This window comes from Eptesicus fuscus, chromosome 20 (assembly GCF_027574615.1).
Source record: "Eptesicus fuscus isolate TK198812 chromosome 20, DD_ASM_mEF_20220401, whole genome shotgun sequence".
Lineage (NCBI taxonomy): Eukaryota > Metazoa > Chordata > Mammalia > Chiroptera > Vespertilionidae > Eptesicus > Eptesicus fuscus.
Window position 1 is genome coordinate 31,151,522 of NC_072492.1, and position 23,148 is coordinate 31,174,669.

At 55.8% G+C, this 23,148-nt stretch overlaps 1 protein-coding gene across 1 annotated transcript; it reads left to right on the top strand.

The window, feature by feature from the left end:
* The first annotated feature begins 908 nt into the window (after positions 1-908).
* CRHR1 (corticotropin releasing hormone receptor 1) lies at positions 909-22,505 on the top strand. The gene is made up of 13 exons (XM_054709411.1): positions 909-917; positions 2,391-2,478; positions 8,571-8,690; positions 13,483-13,568; positions 17,536-17,642; positions 18,091-18,211; positions 18,438-18,591; positions 18,851-18,911; positions 20,887-20,959; positions 21,164-21,249; positions 21,433-21,568; positions 21,746-21,787; positions 22,365-22,505. Exons 1-13 carry the CDS (start codon positions 909-911, stop codon positions 22,503-22,505), a joined length of 1,224 nt encoding a protein of 407 aa, XP_054565386.1.
* The last annotated feature ends 643 nt before the right edge of the window (positions 22,506-23,148 follow it).

The following is a 23,148-nucleotide window of genomic DNA, read 5'->3' on the forward strand; positions in this document are numbered from 1 at the left end:
TCCTTCTAGAAGGAGCCTCTGGCCCTCTGAGCTGAGCAGCTCCTCCCTGGGGACAGAGCAGAGCTGGGTCCCTTGCTGACTGTGCTGAGCTGAGCTGAGCTGAGCAGTGCGGGTTTGTCCCCGAGGACTCTGCTCTCTGCTCTGCCAGCAAAAGCCACTGGCTGGCCTGATGGCTTCCTCTTCTCTCCAATTCTGCGTTTTCACTTGGAAAATGGAGAGTAAAGATATTTCGCCATCTCTCTGGTGACTGCGAAGTTTAATTACTGATTAATAAAGTGTTGGAAGTTCCTTGGGGCCAGAGAGTTGAATGGGTTCGTTCTAATATCTCCCGAGTCCCAGGAGTGAGTTAGCTAACCCAGCACTGTTTGCTGAGCAGCCGGGGTCTGGGCCCCAGATGGGGGTGCAGGTCTGGGGGTGTGCTTGGGAACTTGGCTCAGTAAGAGCACAGAGACCCCTATGATGTGACAGAAGGAGTGTGCCTGTGAGTGAAGAGAGTCAACAAGCCCACCAAGGACCCAGGCAGGGCACTGAGGGGACGATGTATGTGGATTATCAGGGTCGGGGGGCGAGAGAGGGGTGAGGGGACTTCCTGAAGGAGGTGGTGGCAGGACAGACTCTGACCGGGAGTGGGGAGCACTCGATTCCACCTTGGAATGTAGGGTAGGAGAGAGGAGAGGACAGCCTGCCTTGGTCATTGAACAGGTGTGGGAAGGAGCAGCTACCCAGAAAAGGGGGTGGCACTGGGCGGGGCAGAGGGGGACAGGGCAGGAGAGGACATTTGAGACAGGTGAGCATGGAAAGTTCGCCTCTGGAAAAGGCAAGTCAGTTTGCCTCTGGACTGGGGGGAGGTCCTGAGGTCCAAAAGGGGTGAGTGGGGAGGGGCCCAGGGGAAGGGAGGAGGTACCGCCATGGGGAGGGTGGGATGGGGGATGGTAGAGTCCAGCTTGGGCAGAAGGCTCGTGAGCAGGGCAGGACCAGGATTAGGGTGAGGCCAATGAGGCATTCTCCTCGAGTGCAAAATGTAAGGTGCCCCAAAATCTCAGTAACCAAGATAAACACTAGTTTAATGTTCTTACTGATCTTTCCTTTTACCTCAAGCGCCAATATAGCCCAGCACTGTTACTGATCTTGTCTTTACAAAAAAAAAAAAAAGGTTTGGAATATTTTGTTCATCGTGGATTTTTTGCATTAATTTAGAATTTTTTAATATTGCATTAAAATATTATCTATCTTGAGTACTAAGTTTTTTGGTGCCCCCGTAAAATATGTACCGAGGTGATGCTTTGCTCTCCTCTCCCTATTCCCGGGCCTGTGAGTGAGGGCTGCGCATCCCACTATTGCTGCCAGACACCACCCTGCCTGCCCTCCTCTAAACCAGCCATTTGCTCGGTGGGACTCAGACGAGCCCCTCCTTCTCCCCATCTCATTTTCTCGCTGTGAAGATCACGGCGTCTGCGCTGTGCAAGTCTTCAATAAAAGCTGAGAGAAAACTGAGGCACAGAGAGGTCAAGTAACCTGTCCATGGCAACACAGTGAAAGGGGCTGTACGCCAGTCTCTTTTGACTTTAAATCCACAGGAATTAAAGGGCGGGGACACAGTGGTTGTGTGGGGTGTTACTGAAGAAGGGGCAGCCCTCCAGCTGTGGGGTCCACACCACTCTCCTCCCCGTGGGCTGGAATTCCGGAATCAGAGTGACGCGGAGTCCCTGGGGAATGTGAGGGGTGCCGGTTCTCCCTAGAACTGGGCGGCCGTCTTTCCAGGCGCATTTATTTCTTCATCTCTCTGGGCCTTAATTTTCTCAACTGTGACAAGGGACAACCACACCTGCCCCGGGGGGAATTAAGCGCCATCGCAGATGTAAAGAGGCTTGAAAAACGGTGAGGTACAAGCTGTAGGGACTGGTCATTAGCTGGGCAGGGATGAGGCGGGGAAGCAGCTCACTGAACAAGAGGCCAGGAGAGCTTGCAGCTCTGAAGGGAGTGGGTTGCGGGGAGGTGCACTAGTGAGGACCCATGAGCCGTGGGGCTCAGGGTGTTGGGGCACAGTTGGGCCATGCTTGGGATCCCATGTGGATGGACACAGCTTTCCTAGGCAGGTTGTTTAGGGGGGCCTTCCTTCTCACTGGGGGTCCTCTAGCCCTCGGGGAGAAAATTTACCTGCCCTGGGGATCTGGGCCCCTGCACTTACCAGCCTCCTTTCCAGGTCCCTCCAAGAGCAAGGCGGCTCTAGACCAGGCAGGGAGGATGGGGAGGTTGTATATGTGTGTGTGTTGGGGGGTGGGGGAGGAGTCTGGGAAGAGACGTGGATGAGGGGAGAAGAGGGTAGGCAAGAAGCTGCAGGCTGGACTGCTCAGGCAGTCTAACCATGTCCCTCTTCCCCGTGCCCACAGGCCCTTCTCCTCCTGGGGCTGAACCCCGTCTCCGCCTTCCTCCAGGACCAGCACTGCGAGAGCCTATCCCTGGCCAGCAACATCTCTGGTGAGTACCCCCACTCTGCTCCTGCAAGAGTCCAGCCCCACCACCTGCCACAGCCCATCACCTGCCCCCACCAGGATTCTCACACACAGCCGTGCCCTAAGGCAGGAACAGCAGAGATTTCCTCTCTAGGGCCCAAGCAATTCCTCTCTCCAGGGAGGGAGTGTTGTGTTAAGGCAGATCCTGAAATTGTGGTTGGAAAGAGAGCTGTGAATGGGTCACAGTGTCTGCCACACACACATGAGGGGCTTGTGGCAAGGGTGCTGGGTGGTAGGCAAGAGGGGCGGTTGCCCCAGCCCTTGCTGCTGTGAAGATCAACAGCGCTGTGGCTCAGGCACCGGGGAGGAGAAAGGCTGTGTTCTGTGCTGAGCATAACAGTGTAGGGGGCTAACTCTGTGCCAGACGCTGCCAGAGGTATCTGCGCTGTAATAACCCGGGTAGATGCTGTAATCCTCACCTTACACACAGGGAAACGGAGCACAGAGAAAAACGAGCACGTGCCAGAGCCAAGATTTGAGACCAGGCGGACTGGCTTCCAGATACATCTTTAACTCCAAGCTCGACACTGCCTCAGTGAAAACATTGCATAACTGCAAATGTGACTAATACTTGTATAACTTCTTGTTGTTTTTTTACAAAGGGCTTTTGAATAATGGTCTTATTTCATGTTCACAAGAGTTTAAGACCCATTTGTACAGATGAGGGAACTTAGGCACAGGAGAGTTACACGGGAAATTTAGGTCTTTGGCTTTGCCTTGTCGAGACCATGCCTTTTCTAACCTTGGGTGTGACCCCTGAGCCCTCACCCTGGCCCCTGGGATGCTGCTGCTGGCCAGGTGGGAGGTCTCCCTGCACCTGAGGGTCTTACGGAGGCTCAGTCTTTGGTGATTTATTTTCCTCTTTAGGTCTCTCCTCCATTCAATCCAAAGTGCCTACTATATAGCTGGGTTGAGGGGAAGGCACTTGCCATGAATTGCTCACTACAATGCAGGTGGCAGGGAAATTAGATCAGGAGTGGTATGAATCCAGGAAGGCTTCCTGAAGGAGGAGGTTCAAGGTGAGTCCCTGAGAAACTCTGAGTGTGGACTGGCAGAGAAGACCCAATGCTCTGAGCCAAAGCTAGAGTTGACTGAAGACCAGCAGCTGAGTTTGGTGAGTTTTCCACCTGGCTGCAAAGTTGGCTAAGCTGGGTCATGGGGCATGGGGAAGTTCTTGAGCAAGAGTCTGGAGTGCTAGCAGACAGAGACTGGGAGGGAGGACACTTGCTCAGAGGCTGGGCTTGAGATGAAAGGCCCTGCCCGTAGCCCCACATGCATGGGGGCCAGGTCAGGCTCCATTAATCTGCTTGTTGTGTTCAGGAGAAGTGACATCCCTGAGCCACTGCAGGTATCACCTGTCCTTGGAGGCAACAGGCCGTGATGAATACCATTCATGCCCCGATGATTTGTACTCTGTGCCATTACCTCCAGCTTGGCTCAGCATGCGGGGCTTCATGGCACACAATCCATCACCCTCTACAATGGCCTCTGATAATGCGCTATTTGTCTTCGGAACCAAGACCTACCCAGACCAATGGGTACTGGTAGACAGATGGTGAGGGTGGGGTGGAGGGACTGGGACAGATGGATGGGCGTCTGGCCGGGGCACCTAGCATTGAACCGGGGCCTTTGGGGGTCTTCTCACATGCTAGGAATAGGGAGAGAGTGGGTCCTCTGAGCCATCATGTGACAGATCATAGACTTGGCAACTCATAAAATCATGTCATGAATATGACAATGCCAGAAAGTAATAGAATTATTAACTAATGACAAATGCAGTCATGTTGTTGACAAGAACCCATGGTCATCAGTCCCAACCCGTCTTAAGGTCATGAATAATAACAACAATTAATGATAGCTTATATTTATTTTGCGCCCACTAAGTGTAGACACCATTCTAAGTGCTTTAATCTCATTCAATCATCAAACAGCATAGTCAGGAAGTATTTTTATCCCCATTTTTCAGAAGAGGAACCTAAGGCTCAGAGAGCTTTGATCACTTGCCCAAGCATATACAGTTACTAAGCAGTCACTCTAAGATTAGAAGCAAGTGGGCCCGATTCTAGACTTCTCCACCACCACGTTATGTGGCTGCCCAGAGAGCCGTGGTGCCCAGGGCCTAGTGTGGTCCATCATCCTGGGATGCAAAGTCGCCCCTGCAATTTCCCATGCTCACACTGGGTTTGCACATGGCCGCTAATTATCCTCCAGACCTACTATGTGCCTGGCACTGTGCTAGGTATTGGGAATTCAAAAATGAAGAGCCCACAGGTCCATAGGACAGGAAGCCCACCCATTTGTCCTGATGAATCACACACTCTACAAAGGTATCTATTCGCTGCCCAGACAAAGAGGAGGCAGCTCAACCACAAGGTGGTGGAGCAAAGAGAAGGACTCTCTGCCCACCCTCTGCCACCTTCTCCAGGCCGGTGACACAGGCAGAGCCCCTGCCCATTCATCCCAGCAGCACCTTCCTCTGAATGGCGCGCGTGTGTGTGTGTGTGTGTGTGTGTGTGTGTGTGTGTGTGTGTGTGACAGAAGCTGCCTCCCTCTCTGAACAGCCTTGGCTGAGTCCTGCTCCTGGGCTTAAACCAAACAGGAGAATGGGCTTCCCAGCCTCAGGGCTGCTGCCCAGTGCCCACCTGATGAGAGACCTGACATAACTGGGGCAGGAGCCAGGCTCCAGGCTCCCTCAGAAGGATCTGCTGAGCACATTTGCACACTGAGCCTGATGGGAAGGGAACTGTGCTACCTACTTGGAAGAAGACACCAGTGCCCGATCATGCACAAGCATTGAATAGGTTACCTTCAAAGGGTTCCTATTTGTTCATTAAAGCAGGCCCCCCCATGATGCTGACTCAGCAAGCGTTTTCTCAGAGGCAGCTGGGAGCCACCCATGCTACTCCTCTTCCCTCCATTCGCAAGTGTTTGGGGATAATCTGACCGCACTGCTCCCATGAGCAATGAGAGTGTGGAGCCCCATGCATCAGCTCTGTGCACACGTGGGGAAGGAGGAAGATACAGGACCAGTGTTGCATTGGTCCATTGACTCTGCCCCACTCCCCACCCCCAAGTGACAGCAGTGTCAACACGTTAGGCACACCAAGCTCACACCTGCCTCAGGACCTTTGTACTTGCTGTTCCCTCTGTCTAGAACACTGTTCCCCCAGGTATGCACATGCCTCCCTCCCTCGTTTCCTTTAGGTTTCTCCTTAAGTGTGCTTTAGACACAACCAATTAAAATAGAACTCCTCTCTTTACCTCTTCATTCTGCTTATTTTTTCTCCATAGCATTTCTCATTGCTTAACAGATATGTCTGTTTGGGTGCAACCAAATGCTGTGAGGGCCGGTTGCCCAGGCTGGGGCCAGCTGTGGTGCAGTGGGAAGAGCCTCGGCAGACATGAAACACCAACATTCAAAACCCATTTATGCTTCTCAGTGTCTGTGTGACTTTGGCTAGGCCACTGGACTGCTTGGGCCTCCATTCCCTTATCTGTAAAACAGAGAATTAGCACCCATGCTGGCAGGTGGTGTGAGACCCACAGCAGGTGCTACAGAATCCACAGTCCAGGGGCAAAGAGAGACTCCCCTGCCCATTCTCACCCCCAAACCCTAGACCAGCTGTGGGTGGTGCCAGGGCTCGGGGGCATTGGCTGGTGCCTGGCCCTCAAGGCCAAAAGGGCCATCTGCTCAGTGGCCAGTCCCTGCCTTGGCTCTGGCCTGGTCCTGGCTGTGGCTGGTGCCCAGTCCTGCCCTGCCCTCTGTTCTCTGTGGTAGGGACTCTGGGGAAGTGTCCAAGGCAGGAAAGAGAGGGAGGAGGAAGAGAGGGAGGGACAATGCTACTCTGATTGAGAAGGCAAGTCCCAGGTGCTGCCACACATGACATGCAGATGACATTCCATTTAATCTCCCCAGTACCTAGCTCAGGAGGTACTGTGAATGAATGAGTAAATGGACAACCTACTGAGGAAGGTACAATGGTGCCATTAAATCGGATGGTATATATAAAGTGCCTGACAAGTGCCCTTCACACAGTCAGTCCTCAATAAATGTTACTCATTCCCCAATGCCTCACTGACTGTTCCCCTTCCCTTTATTGGCACAAAATGCGGTGTAATAGAAAGAGCACCGGATTTAGAGTCAAAAACACATGTCTATGTGTCTTGGTTCTTTCACTCATTGACTCATGACCTCAGGCGAGTCACTTGCTTCCGTGGGCCTCAGTTTTCTCAGCTGTCAAAAGGGGATAATGACATTGCAGGGTAGACGAGGATCCAACAAAATATATGAAGAAAAGTTTTACAAAAGCAGAGCATGGTTCATAATATTACCCCTCCTTTCCCATGGCCACATGCCTCCAGCTACTCCCTCTTCCGAGCTCAGCACTATCGACATGACCATGACATTAAAATCCTAACATGCTTTCCTCACTCCGTGAAGCAGTTCGGGGATGCTGTCCTATGGCACAGCACCAGGCCTGGGCCCATCCCAGCCACCTGGCCCACCGACTCCTCATAGCCATGAAGCCCCAGTCCAGGTTTCTTTCTCTTTCAATTAAACCACTTGGCCTCGAGGCCTCTCCCCTTGAGCCCTGATTTACACGAACACCCTATGAATAGCTTTGATTAGAAAGGAAAACCAGCATTTGGTCCAAGTGCTGCTCAGCACTGCTCTGCATCCAGCAGGGACAGGACGCCAATGTAATCCAGTGCTGTTTCCTGAGAGACTGGGGCCGGGCTGAGCTGGGGAGGAGATGGCAGGTGGGCCCAGCCAGGGCTTGGCAGCTGCTGGTGCCCAGACCTAAAGAGGCTGACCCCACATTGGTTCATGGCTCTCCCTGGCTTGTCTGTGCATTCGTGTGCCACCCCAGGTTATTAACCCCTCCCATTATGCTGGGCACCCTGGGCACACTGTGCAGCCCTATGCAGGGGACGGGCATCAAAAGGCAGAGAAAGGAGGGGAAGCCAGGAATGTGCTCAGTCCAGCCCCTGCCCATCGGAGACCAGAAGTATTACTGTGGCTTCCACTCCGCCCCAACACACACACACACACCACCACACACACACACACACACTCCAAATGCTCTTTAATTAAGGGCAAATATTTGGAAGGGGAATTTGACATCCATTTTCTAATTCCTCTGCTTACATCCTTTTTTAAGTCACAGGCCCCTTTGAGAATCTAATGAAAGCCAAGGTCCCTTTCCTAAGCAAAAATGCACATATAGACCAAGTTTTTCATTTAATCTCAGAGTCTCTATGAACCCTGAAAGCTCCCATGAACTGAGATTAAGAATTTCTGATCAGATCCAACCACTTCATTTTACTGTAAAGACACTCAGCTCCAGAGAGGGCAAGTGACTTGCCCACGGTCACACAGCAAATGAGTAACACAGCCCATTCTGAAGTCAGGGTTCCAGACTCCTGGTTCGGTGTCCTTTCTGCTCCCCTGGATGGTGTCTCCCTGCCTTTTCTCCCCATGGTCCCTTCTCCGTCAGTCCTCTCAGGGCACAGCGCAGGCGAGAGTACAAGCAGTGTGTGTTCAGTAAATGTGGTCATCAGGCCAGCGGCAAGGCAGGCCAACTTCATTTAGCTGGTTCCTCCCTGCAGGGCTAGAGCAGACATGGTTTGGTTCTGAAGACGGGTAAGGGGGACTGGGTCAGGAGTGGGCTGGTTCCTTTCCACTCTGTGAAGTCTGAGAGCTCAGGTCTGCCCCAAGTGACATGCTGAGAAAAGTGTCCTCAGGTTACAGAGCAGAGGGACCTGAAGCATGTCCAGCCTTCCGCTAAATGCCAGCCAGGACCTCAGCTTTTAACACCACCTCCTGCCACCTCTGTTCCTCCTCCGCCCTGGAATCCACTCTGGCTCCCTAGTGACATAGCATCAAATTCAGATCCCTTCCCTGGTGTCTTCCCCTGCCTAGGATGAGCGATCTCTGCACCAGGGTCATCTCTCCGGTCCTGTCCCCCGTTGGGGGGGGGTGCTTTAGGGAGGTGGGAGAGGGGGGGAACTGGAGTGGGGGTCTTGCTCTGCCTCACCAGCTGTCTCTGCCCCCAGGACTGCAGTGCAATGCATCCGTGGACCTCATTGGCACCTGCTGGCCCCAGAGCCCCGCGGGGCAGCTGGTGGTTCGGCCCTGCCCTGCCTATTTCTACGGTGTCCGCTACAACACCACAAGTAAGGGGGCCTGTGGAGGGCCGACTTGGTAGAGATGGGGGAAATAATAATAATAAAAACAATAACAACAATACCTCGTGGATACAGCAGCCACCATTTACCGAAGGCCAGCTCTGCTGCTGGGCACGGTGTGCTCACACTGCGGGTTCTCACAATACCGCCGAAGACACTATATGTAACTGGATAGTGTTCATCATGCAGCTGAGACCTCTGAGGCTCAGAGAGGTTAGGGGACTTGCCCAAGGTCACCAGGTGGTAAGAGGTGAAGCTGGACTTGCCTCCAGGTCTGTGTGACACTTCCTTCTGCAGCTGACAAAGTCGACTTGAGCCTCCAACAACCCCATAAGCCAGGGCGGGAATCCTCAGAACAGCCCCAACTTTGGGATGAGAGCCCTGAGCTCAGAGCTGCTATGAGGCCTGCCCAGGTTATGAGCCTGGAGGTGGAAGACTCTGAGTTCATGATCTACAGCCATGTTGGCCTTGCATACGGGCCCACAGGTGGCGTGGGGGTAGGGGAGGACTAACCCGGTGTTCAGATATTTGATCCCTTTGTAAACACCTTGCTCCCCTGAGGCCCTGAGCCTCCACCTCCAGGCTTTGCAGCTCCTTGCTATGTCATCTGTCACCCTCAGAATTAATTTGCTCTCCCCTGTCAATGACTCACAGCCCCTGCTTATCAAGACAGCAACACCTGCAGACCAGAGTCCCCACCTGTCCAAGGGGAGGGTGGGGTCCTGGGTGGGCCCTTGGGATCTGGTGGGCCTGAGCTCAGAGCCCCAAGAGGGTACAAGGGGAGCCACAGACACCAGGTGGTTCACTCTGAGACAGGCTGTGTGACCTGTAGCACATCCCCCCCTCTTATGGCCCTCTGCCCCCTTCCTGAGGATGGAGAGGGCTGGATGACATGGCTCAGGACTCAATTCCCTTCCAGCCATTTCTGCCTGGAGTGAGGAATTAAGTCAAGGAAATATCACTGACGAGGTACAGGGTGGGGCAGGACTACCTTTACCAGCAAAGGAGAAAGACTTGAAGTTGGGATCTCTCTTGTCCCTTCCCTACTGTCACTAATGAAGGCTTCTAAGACTTCATTAGCTCAAAGCTCCCAAGTTCCGTCTCCTGCCCCTCTCTCCTTTACCAGATGGACTAAGGTTAGGGCTGGGGGCTGCAGCGAAGAATGGGTTGGAGGGCCCTGGGGAGGCATTGGGGCCAGACAGGAGGTTGGAACAGCCAGACCAAGCAGCTTCATGTGCCTGGAACCCAGAAGGAGAAGAAAGACTGGTAGGGGTGTGGGAGGACATCAGGCAAGAGAAAGGGCAGAAGGACCTCAGAGAAAAGCTCGGGGTGCACAGCCGGCCAGCCTCCAGTTTAGTAGGGCCCATTTCACAGTTAGAAAATGGAGGCAGAGGCTGTTAGCTGTCCAGGGTCACAAAGCTTAGAAGCAGGGCCACACTGGGAGTCACAGCCCTCCTGCTACTCCACCCACAACGCTGTGTGCCTACAGGAAGGAGGCAGCATTGGGGCTGGTGCATTATGGGGGGGGGGGTGTTGAAGGGAGGTCCCTCTCCCTCTCAGGTACCAGGTCCTGCCCTTTCACCTCCAAAGTGATTCTCATGTCTAGCTCTACCTGTCCTCGGTCCCAGTGCCACTGTCCCTGTCCAAGGTACCCAATCTCTAACCCTTGTTTTGCATCTGACCCCATCACACCCTTGTTTGGAGTCATCTTTTCTATGACTCCCCATTGCCTCCATGGTCAAGTCCATACCCTTGAGTGGGACTGGCCAGGCTCTCTCTGGCTACAGCCCCACCAAATTATAGCCAGCCCTGGCCACTCCCTATGAGCTTCCTTCACTCTTGTCCCCAAGGATGACTTGACATGCCCCAAAGTGAGTGTTTTCAGAACTTAGTGCCTGGGCATGTGCCACTCAATCTGCCAGCCCTGCCTTAAATGGAAGCCAGGAGTCCTGGGTTCCAGCCCCAGCTCCGTGTGTAACTGGCTAAGGAACCTCGGCATTCGCACTGGGCCTCAGCTGCTCCACCTGCAGGGTGAGAGGGAGGTTTGGGTGGGGTGCTCTTCGGCTTCCTCTCTCTTCCCTCTGTGATCCCAGGAGAGGAGCTGGGGGCGATGGTCCCTAGTCGTGGGGGCTGGGCTGGCGGATCCCCCTTTCCAGATGCCTAGTGCCGAACAATGAGGAACACGCCCATGCAATCAATAGTGAGTGAGAACCCAGAGTTGCACCTAATCATTAATCACTAATTAATTCATTCACTGATGAGGTGCTGCTGGGACTTCCTGGCCTTCTCCTTAATGCCCTCCTTCCCGCTGCATCTGATCTTCAAAGAGATGGGGAGAATTTCCAAAAATATCCATTTTCCCATGATTCTCCGGGAAGACTGCTCAGCTCAGCAATCAAAGACAAGGAGGTCGCATCCTCCCTGGCAACGACTCCCTGCCTGTCAGGCCTGTTTTCTTTCAGGGTCGCCTCCTGCCTCCCCACCAAAGCCTGCTCCCTCTGGATGACCCGGCCGGGTAGGGACTCTAGCTCCTGGCTGCACATGTGGGGTGTGAAGGGGGGGCTTAGGCTAAGTGCATGGCTCTTGTTATCCCCACCAGTACCCCCTTTGATAGGGACAAGTGACATGTTCTAAGTCTTATGTAAATACAGCTCCAAGACAATAACAACAATCACAGCTCACACCACCAGCCCCAAGCACTCTGCATAGGTTAACTACAATGCTCACTCAACCAATAGGTAGGAGCTGTTGTTAAGTTCATTCCCGTCTTTCAGGTAAGGAAGTTGAGAGTTTGCGTGACTTGCCCAAGGTCCACAGGGCTAGTGAGGGATGGTGCCAGAATTTGAACCCAGGCTGTCTGGGTGGAGAGCCATGCTCTTAACACGGCTTTGTTCTGCCTTGATTAGGCAAGGACCACTCCCTCAAGTCCCTTTCTTTGCAGACACAGCAGAGACACTGGATCCCCTGGTTCCTTGCCTGCCCCCAGACCACTCCCTGAAAACCCTGTCACTAAGCTCTCAGCCCTCTGGGAGCTTATCCTTCATTTAGCAATTAGGAGAGAATGAGCAGCATCTTAGCCACCTCTGCCCAAGGCTCAACTCTGCTGAGACTGAGCCCACTGGCAGAGAAGCTACGCAGAGCTTTAAAAATCCATTTAGCCTGTTTTCCCACTGGCATGCTCCAGAGGCACGAGCGGCCTTTCAGCACAGGGGCTGGGGAGCGGGGTTAGCGAGGAGGCCTCACAGCCTTGCAGACCTGGAGGCCAGACCCTGTCTCCCTCTCTCGGTGATGCAGTAGCAACTCCCCCCACCGCCCACACCATCATCTCCCTCCCTCTGGTCCTGATGCTGCCAGCGAAGAGGCAGCTCCCAGGCTGGCCGACCCGCTGGTCCAGCCCTCCCTGGTGCACATGAGCAGAGGGGCCCGAGAGGCCAGCGGGCCCCAGTTCCTCACGCAGCACAGCAACACTGAGCCGGCCCTGGGCCCCCACCTCTGTCTCCCACACACTGCTCTGCCCCTGCAGGGCCCCAGGCTCAGGGACTGGGACTCGGGCAGTTCTCCCAACCGTCCTCCTGCCCCCTGTGACACGAGGGTCAGTGGGAACCGTGGAAAGGCCTGCAGCAGGACAGAGGCTCCAGCAGAAATGGCTCAGGACTCAATTCCCTTCCACCCAGTTCTGCCTGGAGTGAGGAATTAAGTCAAGGAAATATCTTTAGAGCCACTGATGCTGGACGAGGTACAGGGTGGGGCAGGACTACCTTTACCAGCAAAGGAGAAAGACTTGAAGTTGGGATCTCTCTTGTCCCTTCCCTACTGGGTATCAGAGTCCTGGTGACACGCCCAGGAGGATCCTTTGTGCAGCTCTTGTCATCCCAGAGCCTGAATCCAGGCCTCAGATCACTGGGCTCCTCCCCATCCCTAGAAGGTGACAGGTTCTGGGCTGTAGTCCCGCTGATGGCTGCACAGACCATCCCCCCTCCTTGGGCCACTCTTCTGTCTTTTCTCCCCACTGCCATGTGCCAGTCTGTGAGCCAGCTGTAGAGGTCCTAATAATGAGACACTTGTTATGTGAGACCCACCCCGTGAGGTCCCCAGCACACCCCTGCTACCTGTCATTTTCTGTCCCAAGAGACCTCCACCAGGGATGTTCCCAACATCGGGAAATGCCCCCATGGGGGCCTTCCCCAGCACCTGCCCCGTGAGCCTCACCCCCATGGAGCATGTGAGGACCCCCCCCCCAGAAGAACCTCACCGCAATAGTCACCATAGGACACCCTGTCATTTCGTTGTGCCACGTGAGCTGCCACCACACACCCTTCCGCCATATCATGCCCAGCCTCGGGAGTGAGATTGACTCATCAGATCTCACCTTTCGTTTCTGCTGTCATGTGAGACCCCAAAATGGGAAAGTCCTCAGAAGGGCACCCACCACATAATCTGCTATGACATAAGGGCTTGCAAGGGAAGAGCCCAATGAACTGGTCAAGACTGCCCAAGGACCAGTCTCCTGGGCATGATCATGCCAGCCCAAGTGGGCAGAGCCGTACCCCCACAGTCAGGTGCTGGAGTCCACACTGGGCCCCTATTGGAACCAGGGGGCAGAAAGAGGCAGGAAGCTGGGGTAGTAGGGAAGCCCCTCTCCCCAGCTTCACCAGCAGTCAGGCCCTGTGCTGGCCCAGGTGGATGGATAGATGGACAGGCGGATGGGCAGACAGATGCCTAGGCTGCTATTTGGGAGAGGAACCACGGGTCACTCTGCCTCTCTCTCTCCTTTGTCCAGACAACGGTTACAGAGAGTGCCTGGCCAACGGCAGCTGGGCCGCCCGCGTGAACTACTCAGAGTGCCAGGAGATCCTCAGCGAGGAGGTGAGGCTGCGGTGAGGCTGCCATGCGGCTACCAGGGCCCCCAGCCGAGGTCGTGCCTGCTACTTGGCCGGTGGGCCAGTCAGGGTGGGGGAGCCAGAGGCTGATGGCAAGGCCCTGGGAACTCAAGCTTGTGCATTAAGGAGGGAGGCTGTGCCACGTGGGCAGTGGGCAGGCTGATGCGAGGAGTCCTTGTTCCTTCCTTCCCTCCTTCCACCTGCTCACTGGGACAGGTTTTCATCCATTTTCCCCCTCTCCCACCTGAGCGACATATCCAGGTGCAGCCAGGGGCTATATCAGAATCGGGGATGGGGGTGGGGGCAGTGCAGTTCGAAAAAGCCCTTTTATTTATTTATTTAATCCTCGCCCGAGGATATTTTCCCATTGATTTTTAGAGAGTGGAAGAGAGAACAGACAGACATATCGATGGGAGGGAAACACATCGATTGGTTGCCTCCTGAATGAGCCCTGACCAGGGCCCGGGCCCTGGAGGAGCCTGAAAACGAGGTACCTGCCCTTGACCAGAATCAAACCCGGGACCTTCAGTCCACAGGCTAACGCTCTATCCACTGAGCCACGCCAGCTAGGGCTCGAAAAAGCCCTTTTAGAGAGCCTTTTAAATAGGCAAATGTTTTTGAGAAGATGTTGCTTACACATAATACAGAATTCAAAGGTACAGATGGGCAAACAGAGAATGTCTCCCTCTCAACCCAGCCCCTGGGATCTCTCCCAGAGACAACCATTTTGCCAATTTATTTATTTTTTAATATATATTTTTATGGATTTCATAGAGGAAGGGAGAGGGAGATAGAAACATCAATGATGAAAGAGAATCACTGATCGGCTGGGGATGGAGCCCGAAACCCAGGCCTGTGCCCTGACCAGGAATCGAACCTGGGACCCTTCAGTCTGCAAGCCAATGCTCTATCCACTGAGCCAAACCGGCTAGGGCCATTTTGCCAGTTTCTTAAATGTTCTCCCAGAGACATTCCCTGCATATTCGAATAAATTAGGTGCCTATATTCTTTTCTGTTTTTACCCAAACGTTGCATGTTATACACCCTGCTGGACACCTTGCTTTTTACATGTAAGTATCCATCTTGGTGACTGTTCACACCAGTACATGAAGAGCAGCTTCATTCTTTTTTACATTTGCATAATATCACGTCGTGCAGATGGGCCGTAATTTATTTACCCTTTTTTTTATCCTCAGTCTCTGGTTGCTACCCACAGTGCTGCAATAAATAAACGTTTAAGGTTGAGATTTGGCAGATGCACGGGTGTATCTATCTTCCTGGTGTTGCTGCCCTGCCCCCCACCCCCCGTCCCTGCCCCTACATCTCCACCCACCCCTTCAGTGGGTGCTGAGGAAGTGGGGGTCATGGAGCTGGAAGCCTGGGGCAGAAGGGATGATGCCCCAAGCTGTCTGAGGAATGTCAGGCTTCTGGGGTGCAGAAGAGAGGGGCTGGACCAGGCAGTCCTGGGAATTCCTGTGCCTGAAGGATCTAAATGGGACGGGACCCTGGAGACCCTCCATCCCGTTTTGATCTGCCTGGGAATAAGAATCACCGGAGCACTCGTTCACATACAAGCCAGCCCCCAGCCCTGCCCGGGCCCTGCCCGGGCCCTCCCCACTCTCGGGACTCCTCATTTCCTCTCGGAGCTACTGCAATTAACCGAGCTCTCAGCTCTGGGCCCTGGATAAGCCCTAATTAAGCACCAGTGCCCAGAGGGGTTGATGGTAGGTAATGGACTGGCAGACCAGCCGCCTGTGAAATGGGAGTTGTGAGGGCGCCCAGAGGCCAGGCTGGGGAGGAGACCGGCCCACAGCCCTCACCACCAGAAGACAAGCCCCCAGTGCCACACCACCCCGCCTTCCTCAGTCTCAGGTCTCCAAACTGGACGGGGACCGGGTGCTGGTCAGGCCCCCAGGGATGGGCGGTGTCCACGTGTTTCTCCAGCATCCCAGCGGCTTCTGTAGGTGGTGGTGGCTCTCTCTCGGGAGGTCAGACTGTCTCTCAGGTGTCATTAAGGTCTCTCGGAGTGTCACATCCTGGGTATCTCGGGATGTTGCTGGCTGTTCTCTCTGGGTGTCACTGACCACCTTCCAGGGTGTTGCTGACCACCTCTGGACATCTCTTGAGGTAACATTGCCATCTGCCCAACACCCTCTCGGGCTCTCTGCACTGTGAACCCCACCCCCACCCCCAGATGGCTTGCTCCTCCTCAGATGGCATCAGGCTGATGTGGCAGCTGAGACGGGACTGGAACCCAGCCTGGGCCTCTAACCCAAGGAGCCACGCAGGGGCAGCCCTTGAATGGTTCAGCGGAGAAAAGCCCTCATGAGTCCCCATCCTCCCTACAGACGCACGGGACAGAGAGAGCCCCGCTGTTTTCCACCCCTGCCTGTCCCCCAAGAAAGGCACCGTGGGGACGGGGGAAGCAGGGTCTTTAAGACCAAGCAGTACTGGAATGTGCCTGCTGGCTGGGTGGCTTGGGCCAATGATGCAGCCTCTTCAACTGGAAAAACAGGGACAGAAGGACAGTCTCAGGGGGCAGTTATGAGAAAGAAAAGCAGTGACATCTGTCGAGTAACTGGCTCCGTGTCCAGCATACAGTAGGTGCTTAATAAAGGATTCATCTCACCCAAACCACCCTGGCACGGCCGGCTGGGGGGTTGGAGGAGGAGCTGACAGCAGGTGGTGGTGGAGGGCTCCCTGCACACTGTGCTCGTCACACTCCCCTGGGCCGGGCTCCCACACGTTGTTATTACCCAGGGGCTTCACCGTGCGGATTTGTGGAGAATTTAATAAAAGTAATTAAGCGCCAGCTCCAGTCAGGCTGGACGTGTGCATGGAGTCTCCAGATCTGGCATCTGCTGCCAGGTGCTCAGAGGCCCTCCCCATTTGCACGGCCCCTTCCCCTCTCTCTGCCTCTCTGGCCTGCCTCCATTTACACCTCGCTGGGTCTCAGCCCCTCCGAGCAGCACTGACTTGCTAACGTGACTGCCTGCCAGGTTCCTGAAAGCCTCTGCCAGGAAAACCAGCCCCGAGAGCAGAGCCACTGAGCACCTGGGCCTCAGGACCTCAGAGGTCCTGCCGTGAGGCTGCCCCTTCAGCAGGGGTGGGGCAGGGCTGGGGAGAGGGGAGAGGGAGGGAGTGGCTTGGATGGCTGCTAGATGTCCCACTGCAGAGGCACGTCCCTTAGGTGAGTGAGTGTGGGTCTCAGTTTTCTCATCTGGAACATGGATGGGGTTGGACTTGATCCCTCAGGACCATCGATATATGAAACGAATGAAGTTATAACGTTGGGGACTTTGTTCTAGTCCTGGGACAGGATCCCCTTCCCTTCGGGCAGGGGTTGGGCCTAGAAAGGGAATTATAGAACCTGAGAGGGGTTCTGTGGTTTCTACTGATTCTGTGGATGCTAATCCACAGCCACTCTTCCCCTCTCCCGCCGCCCGCCCCCCCCCCCCCCCCCCCGCCGCCCCGCTGACAGAGGCAGGCTTCAGCTACAGCAGGAGGGAGTGAGGGATGATGGAGGCGGTGGTGGCTCCACCCAGACGTGGGGGGAGGAAGGACGTCCCGGAGGGTTGCTGTCTGCACCCCCCCAGGGCCAGAGAGTTTGACCTGAATGGAAATGTGAGTGTGAGCACCCCTCTGAGCCATGCACACGCGTCTGTGCGTGCAGAATGGGGTCCCTGTGTGATGTGGAGAGTCAAGTTAACAGACACTCGTCCAACAGCACGGAGCAGTGGACGGAGCGTGGGATTCAGGGACAGACAGACAGGGAGACACAGTCCCAAATTACACAGTGCTGCTCCAGGGCAACGTGAGGCACTTGGGGCTCAGGGAGGGGGCAACTACTGTTAGCACTGCCCACTATGTCCCGGCCACCACTGGGTCTGTGCTCACACGGGAACCTCACCTCTGTGCGGGAACCTCACCTCTGCCCCTCTCTCTGGCCTCAGAAGAAGAACAAGGTGCACTTCCATCTTGCTATCATCATCAACAACCTGGGCCACTGCGTCTCCCTGGTGGCCCTCCTGGTGGCCTTTGTCCTTTTTCTGCGGCTCAGGTGAGCAGTCCCGGCACTGTCCCTGGGCCTTGAGCAGGGGGGGGCGAAGTCAGGCGCAGGGGGCTGCTGGGAAGGGGAGTCCTGCCCCTCACCTCAGTGGGAGGGGGTGACAGCTGCAGAGTCCCAGGTCTCTGGAAACCTCTGACAGGGTCACTTCTGCCCCCTTGCCCAGTAACTGCCAGGGGCAGGGAGGGGGCGGGGGACGGCCAAAGCACAAGGTGAAAGCTGGAGGGAGACGTCCCACTGGAGGCCTGTGTGTTTTCTGACCCTCAAACCTGGAACCACAGGGAGGGGAGGAGTGCCCATGGGAGAAGGGGCAGCCAGTGAGCCCCTCTCTGAGGCTCATTTCCCCGTCCATACGTCTGGGCTGGAGTGGTGCTTGCGGCCTGTCCCTCATCCTCTCTCTCCTTCCCTTGCTCCCAACACCCGCCTGCCTGGCTGCCCCTAGGAGCATCCGGTGCCTCAGAAACATCATCCACTGGAACCTCATCTCGGCCTTCATCCTGCGCAATGCCACGTGGTTCGTGGTCCAGCTCACCATAAGCCCCGAAGTCCACCAGAGCAACGTGGTATGTCCTGGAGGGGGCAGGCCTGGGTTGGAGGAGGGGTCCGGGTGGGGCTGTCCTGGAGGGGCAGGGCCAGGCCTTGGGGCTCACAGAACAGGAGTGGATCCTGGGGAGTGCCCCATCCTGCCGAGGGGAGGCCCCAGGCCCAGGGTGGGATGCGGGTGCTGCCCCCACCTGTTCCCCCACCCCACCCCGCTCACTGTCATATCTGGTGGGGGCGGGGTGGCAGGGCTGGTGCAGGTTGGTGACAGCCGCCTACAACTACTTCCACGTGACCAACTTCTTCTGGATGTTTGGGGAGGGCTGCTACCTGCACACGGCCATCGTGCTCACGTACTCCACCGACCGGCTGCGCAAGTGGATGTTCATCCTCATTGGCTGGGGTGAGCCCGCCCCCCGATGCTGATGCCAGGCTCCCCTCTCCTCACCCAGACCCAGGCCAGCTGGCTGCAGGGCCAGGTTCGGGTGACAAGAATGTACACCTCTGCCCCTAGCTGAGGGGGGAGGGAGCATTGAAAGGAGGTATGTTGGAAGAGTGGGTCCCAGCTCTACCCTGGGGACCCCTGCCTGCCTCCAGGCCCTGGGATGACTGGGTCCTCCAGGCCCCGCGGACTGGCCCTGTGACAGCGCTGTCTTCCTCAGGTGTGCCTTTCCCCATCATCGTGGCCTGGGCCATTGGGAAGCTGTACTACGACAATGAGAAGTAAGTCAGCTCCTTCCTCTCACTGCCTCGGGGCCCCTCAGCCCCAGGTCCAGGCTCTCAGCCCAGCTCGGCCTGACACTCCTCCAGGGCCTTCAGCAGTCACCTTCCCTGTCAGGGCCACAGTTTCTTCATCTAGAAAGACAGGGAGGGTGGGGCTGGGCTCAATCCGAGGCTCCCTAGGGTGCTCTGCCTGAGGGGGGCTGGACAGGCGAATCCAGGCAATTCTATCCCTCTTGGGCTCTCCCAGGCGGAACCACAGGAGGGTTACCGGCTGCCTGTGGAGCCAGACTAAACTGTTCAGGGTCTGAATCGTGGCCCCATCACTAAGTAACTGTATGGCCTGGGTGCTATACTTACTACAGCGTGCCTCAGCTTCCTCGTCTGTAAAATGGGCGTCTTAATCATAGTGCCTCCCTCACAGGGTGTGGTGGGGATGACATGAGTTAATATGTATTAAGCATTTAGGATTGTACTTGGCACATAGTATATGCCGTACAAATGTTTTCTATTAATTTTAAGACTTAATAGCAATTGATCCAGACAATCTCAGAGACTCCTTCCAGCTCTGAAGTCCTGAGCGCCTTATTGAATGGATACAGATGTTCCCAGTTGCCCCTGACAACTAGGCTTCCACTGCAGTGGTTCTCAGCCTTGGCTCCCGTTAGAGTCATCCAGGAAGCGTTAAAAAGTACCAATGCCCAGGCTTGACCTCCAAGCTTAGATGTAATTGGTCCAGAGTGTGGCCTGGGCACCGGGATGTTTTTTTTAACTGCCCAGGTGATTCTACTGTGCACCCGAGATAAGATAACTACTGAGATAGAGGCAGAAAAGGGGGGCAAAGCCTAGGGATGTTCCAGGATCTTCTCCACCAAAGTGGTTCAGGAACTCACTGTCTGACTGGGGTTCCAGGCGGCCTTCATCAGTGACAATTCTCCCCACCATCATAGAGTAGGGCAGCCACCACAGCCTCACTGGGATGGACAAGGAGCCTAGGAAATCATGCTCATTACTTACCAGGGTGATCCTTCCTGACTCTGGGAGGGGGGGCAACTGACACACCACTGTGGGCCAGAGTCCCTGAGCAGGAGCATCGTAAACCCTGGGCGATGGTCCGTGCCTGCAGGTGTGCAGGTGTAGGTGTGAGCACAGCGGGGAAGAGGAAGAACTTTCCCCCAAAGCTGCCCAGTAAGCATCCTAGAGGGAAAAGGATGCCTGAGCTGGGCAAGTTGGTCTGAGTGACTCTGGAGCTCCACCTTGTGGCAAGATGCTGCCACTGCAGCAGAAGGGATCCAGACTCAAGGCCAAGGACTGGAGTTGACTCCAGACAGCTCACGTTTGGTCTGCACCGTGTTTTTTGAATTTGTTGTCAATCTTTAAAAAGTCAAGATTTTCCACCTGAAAATCTCAGTTCTGGTATATGGAAGCATCATGAGATCTAGGCACTGTGGGGCTGCCTCTAGGCACGGAGGTGGGATTTTCTGTGTCCCCTGTCCCCCTCACTCCCCTGACCTTCCTAGAGCTTGCTGGAGGGAGCTCAGGAAAATGCAAAGCAAGTCTGCCTCCTGGGACGGGTGGGACCTATGGAAGCTCTGCCTCAAGGCTGATCACACTGCAATTGAGCAGACTGGGAGACTGCTAGCTGGTGGGGGCTTACTACGTGACAGGGGCTTGTGCCAGAGACGCAGTGGGGACTGAAGGGAGCAGTGGTGTGTTGGGCCCATGCCTGCTCTGCTCAGACGTCTTTTCCATGATCTCCCTGCCACACTGCCTGCTTCCAGCTTTACATCTAATGATAGGGGGTGCCGACGATGCTGCAGATGGGATAACTGAGCACTGTGGTGGTCAAGTGGCTTGACCTTTTGCCAGGGTTGGAATTTGGGCACCCAGAGCCTGGTTTCCAGCCCCGGTCCTGCCCTGGCCAAGCAACTGGACCCGGATGCCCCCCTCCTCTCACCTCCTATCTGTGGCCTTCTAGGTGCTGGTTTGGCAAAAGGCCTGGGGTTTACACCGACTACATCTACCAGGGCCCCATGATCTTGGTCCTGCTGGTAAGAACCTGGGTGGGGGGCAGTGGGGAGGGGCAATCAGAGCTGACTGTGAACCCCAAGAATCCCTCTGCGTAGAATGTTCGAGTGCTAGTGAAGGTGGTGGGAGAGCAGCAGTGGGGACCAAGACCAGACCTGAGATGGCTAAGTCCCTAACATCTTGCACACACACATGCCTATATCATCCCACTGTGTGCTCGCTTGCAGATCAATTTTATCTTCCTTTTCAACATCGTCCGCATCCTCATGACCAAACTTCGGGCGTCCACCACGTCTGAGACCATTCAGTACAGGTAGGTGGTCCTGTGTCCCCCACCCCTGGGGGCTCCAGAGATCCCAGTCCTACCCAGGGTCTTCCCGCAGGCCTGGCAGTCCCTCCTGAAACCCCAGCCCCCCATCTCAGACATTGGGGACTGACTCCCACACCAGCCCCCTCTGGGGTGGGCTGTGACTCTGGCTTCCCCGCCCCCCACCAGGAAGGCTGTGAAGGCCACTCTGGTACTGCTCCCCCTCCTGGGCATCACCTACATGCTGTTCTTCGTGAACCCCGGGGAGGATGAGGTCTCCCGGGTCGTCTTCATCTACTTCAACTCCTTCCTGGAGTCCTTCCAGGTACCGACGCCTTCCCCTCTTGGCCCTGCTCCCCACCCCCCACCTCCACCTCCAGGGGTGGGCATTCTCCCAGGCAGGGGCCTGGAGGGGCAGGACACTGGGGAGGGGAGGGGCTGCCCGGAAACTGAGTGGGGTCACCCAGCCCAGTCCCTTGACCCGCCTTCTCCTCCACCCCAGGGTTTCTTCGTGTCTGTGTTCTACTGTTTCCTCAACAGCGAGGTAAGGACCCCGGGCTGGGGCTCAGAATGGCAGGAAGCCTGTTGGGAGGAGAGATGGCCTGCAGCCTCCCTCTGCCCCTCACATGCCGGCCCTCCTCCCTGCCCCCAGGTTCCTTTAGGGATAGCCTGGAGGGTCCGTGCCACCTGCCCACGCTGCTCCTGCCTTGGCAAGCCTACTCCTTTGCTCACTTAGGCAGTTGACACTGAGAAGGGGGAAGAGCTGGGGCCTCAGCCTTATCAGAGGTCTGTGAAATGGGTTGTTGAAAGCCAGGAAGCTGAGCCCTAGGGCAGGGCATGCGTGTGGATTGAGGGTAGGGGTTCTTCATGGCAAAGACACTGTGTGGATTAGAAAAAGGCATCCCTTCCTCAGGACACTTGAGAAAACTGTCCCAACAAATGTGCAAACCAACCATGTTCCTATGTGGCCCCCTGTACACCTCACACCTGTGCACCACACACTGTGCACTGCTCACCTGCATAGCTGTTTGCCTTACAGCTGCTTGTGGCAGCCCTCAGGGAGGGAGGGAGGGCCCTCCTGTGACTGGGCTCAAACGTTATGGTCTGCTCTATGCCCACAGGTCCGCTCTGCCATCCGGAAGAGGTGGCACCGATGGCAGGACAAGCACTCGATCCGCGCCCGGGTGGCCCGCGCCATGTCCATCCCCACCTCCCCAACCCGTGTCAGCTTTCACAGCATCAAGCAGTCCACAGGGGTCTGAGCTGGAAGGCCGTGTCTGGAGGGGACCAGCTCCTTCCCCACCCCATACTGGCACTGAGACCTGGGAGGCCCCTCCCTGACCCCCAGCTGAGCAGGAGTTCCGGCCTCTGAGAGCAGCCTCGCTCTGGGCCATGGGACAACTGGAAAATAAGCTACAGGACTGGGCTGGGCCCAGGGCCTCGGGCTCCCCTTTGCCCACAGTCCTCCCTGGCGAATGGAGTGAGAATGGGGAGCCAGGCAACCCAAAGCAGCACATGGGTCCCTCCAAGAGGCGTCCTCCCGGAGCACAAGGTGGCCAGTGCACTGTGGGGGCCATTCGCTGCCCCAGGGGCACCATGAGAAACTCCTGGAACAGCATCCCAACCACGGAGATAATGCCTCCGGGCCTTAGCGATGCCTTCCAACAACGCCGGGAACCAAGGCTTGCCGTCAGAGCCCTGGAGACGTTAGGAGTCCGTGGCATCATCAGACATCAGGCTACGTGACCAGAAATCCTCCCACGCCACCAGAACGTCATCTGGCCCCCTGGCGCTGCCGCCAGAAATGCCCTGCCTCGCTGCACTGCACCCTTGGACTTTGACTGCCCTGCCGGCCACACAAGCTCCTTCTCCCTACCCTCCTGCCCCAGGTGTCTCCCCTTTGTG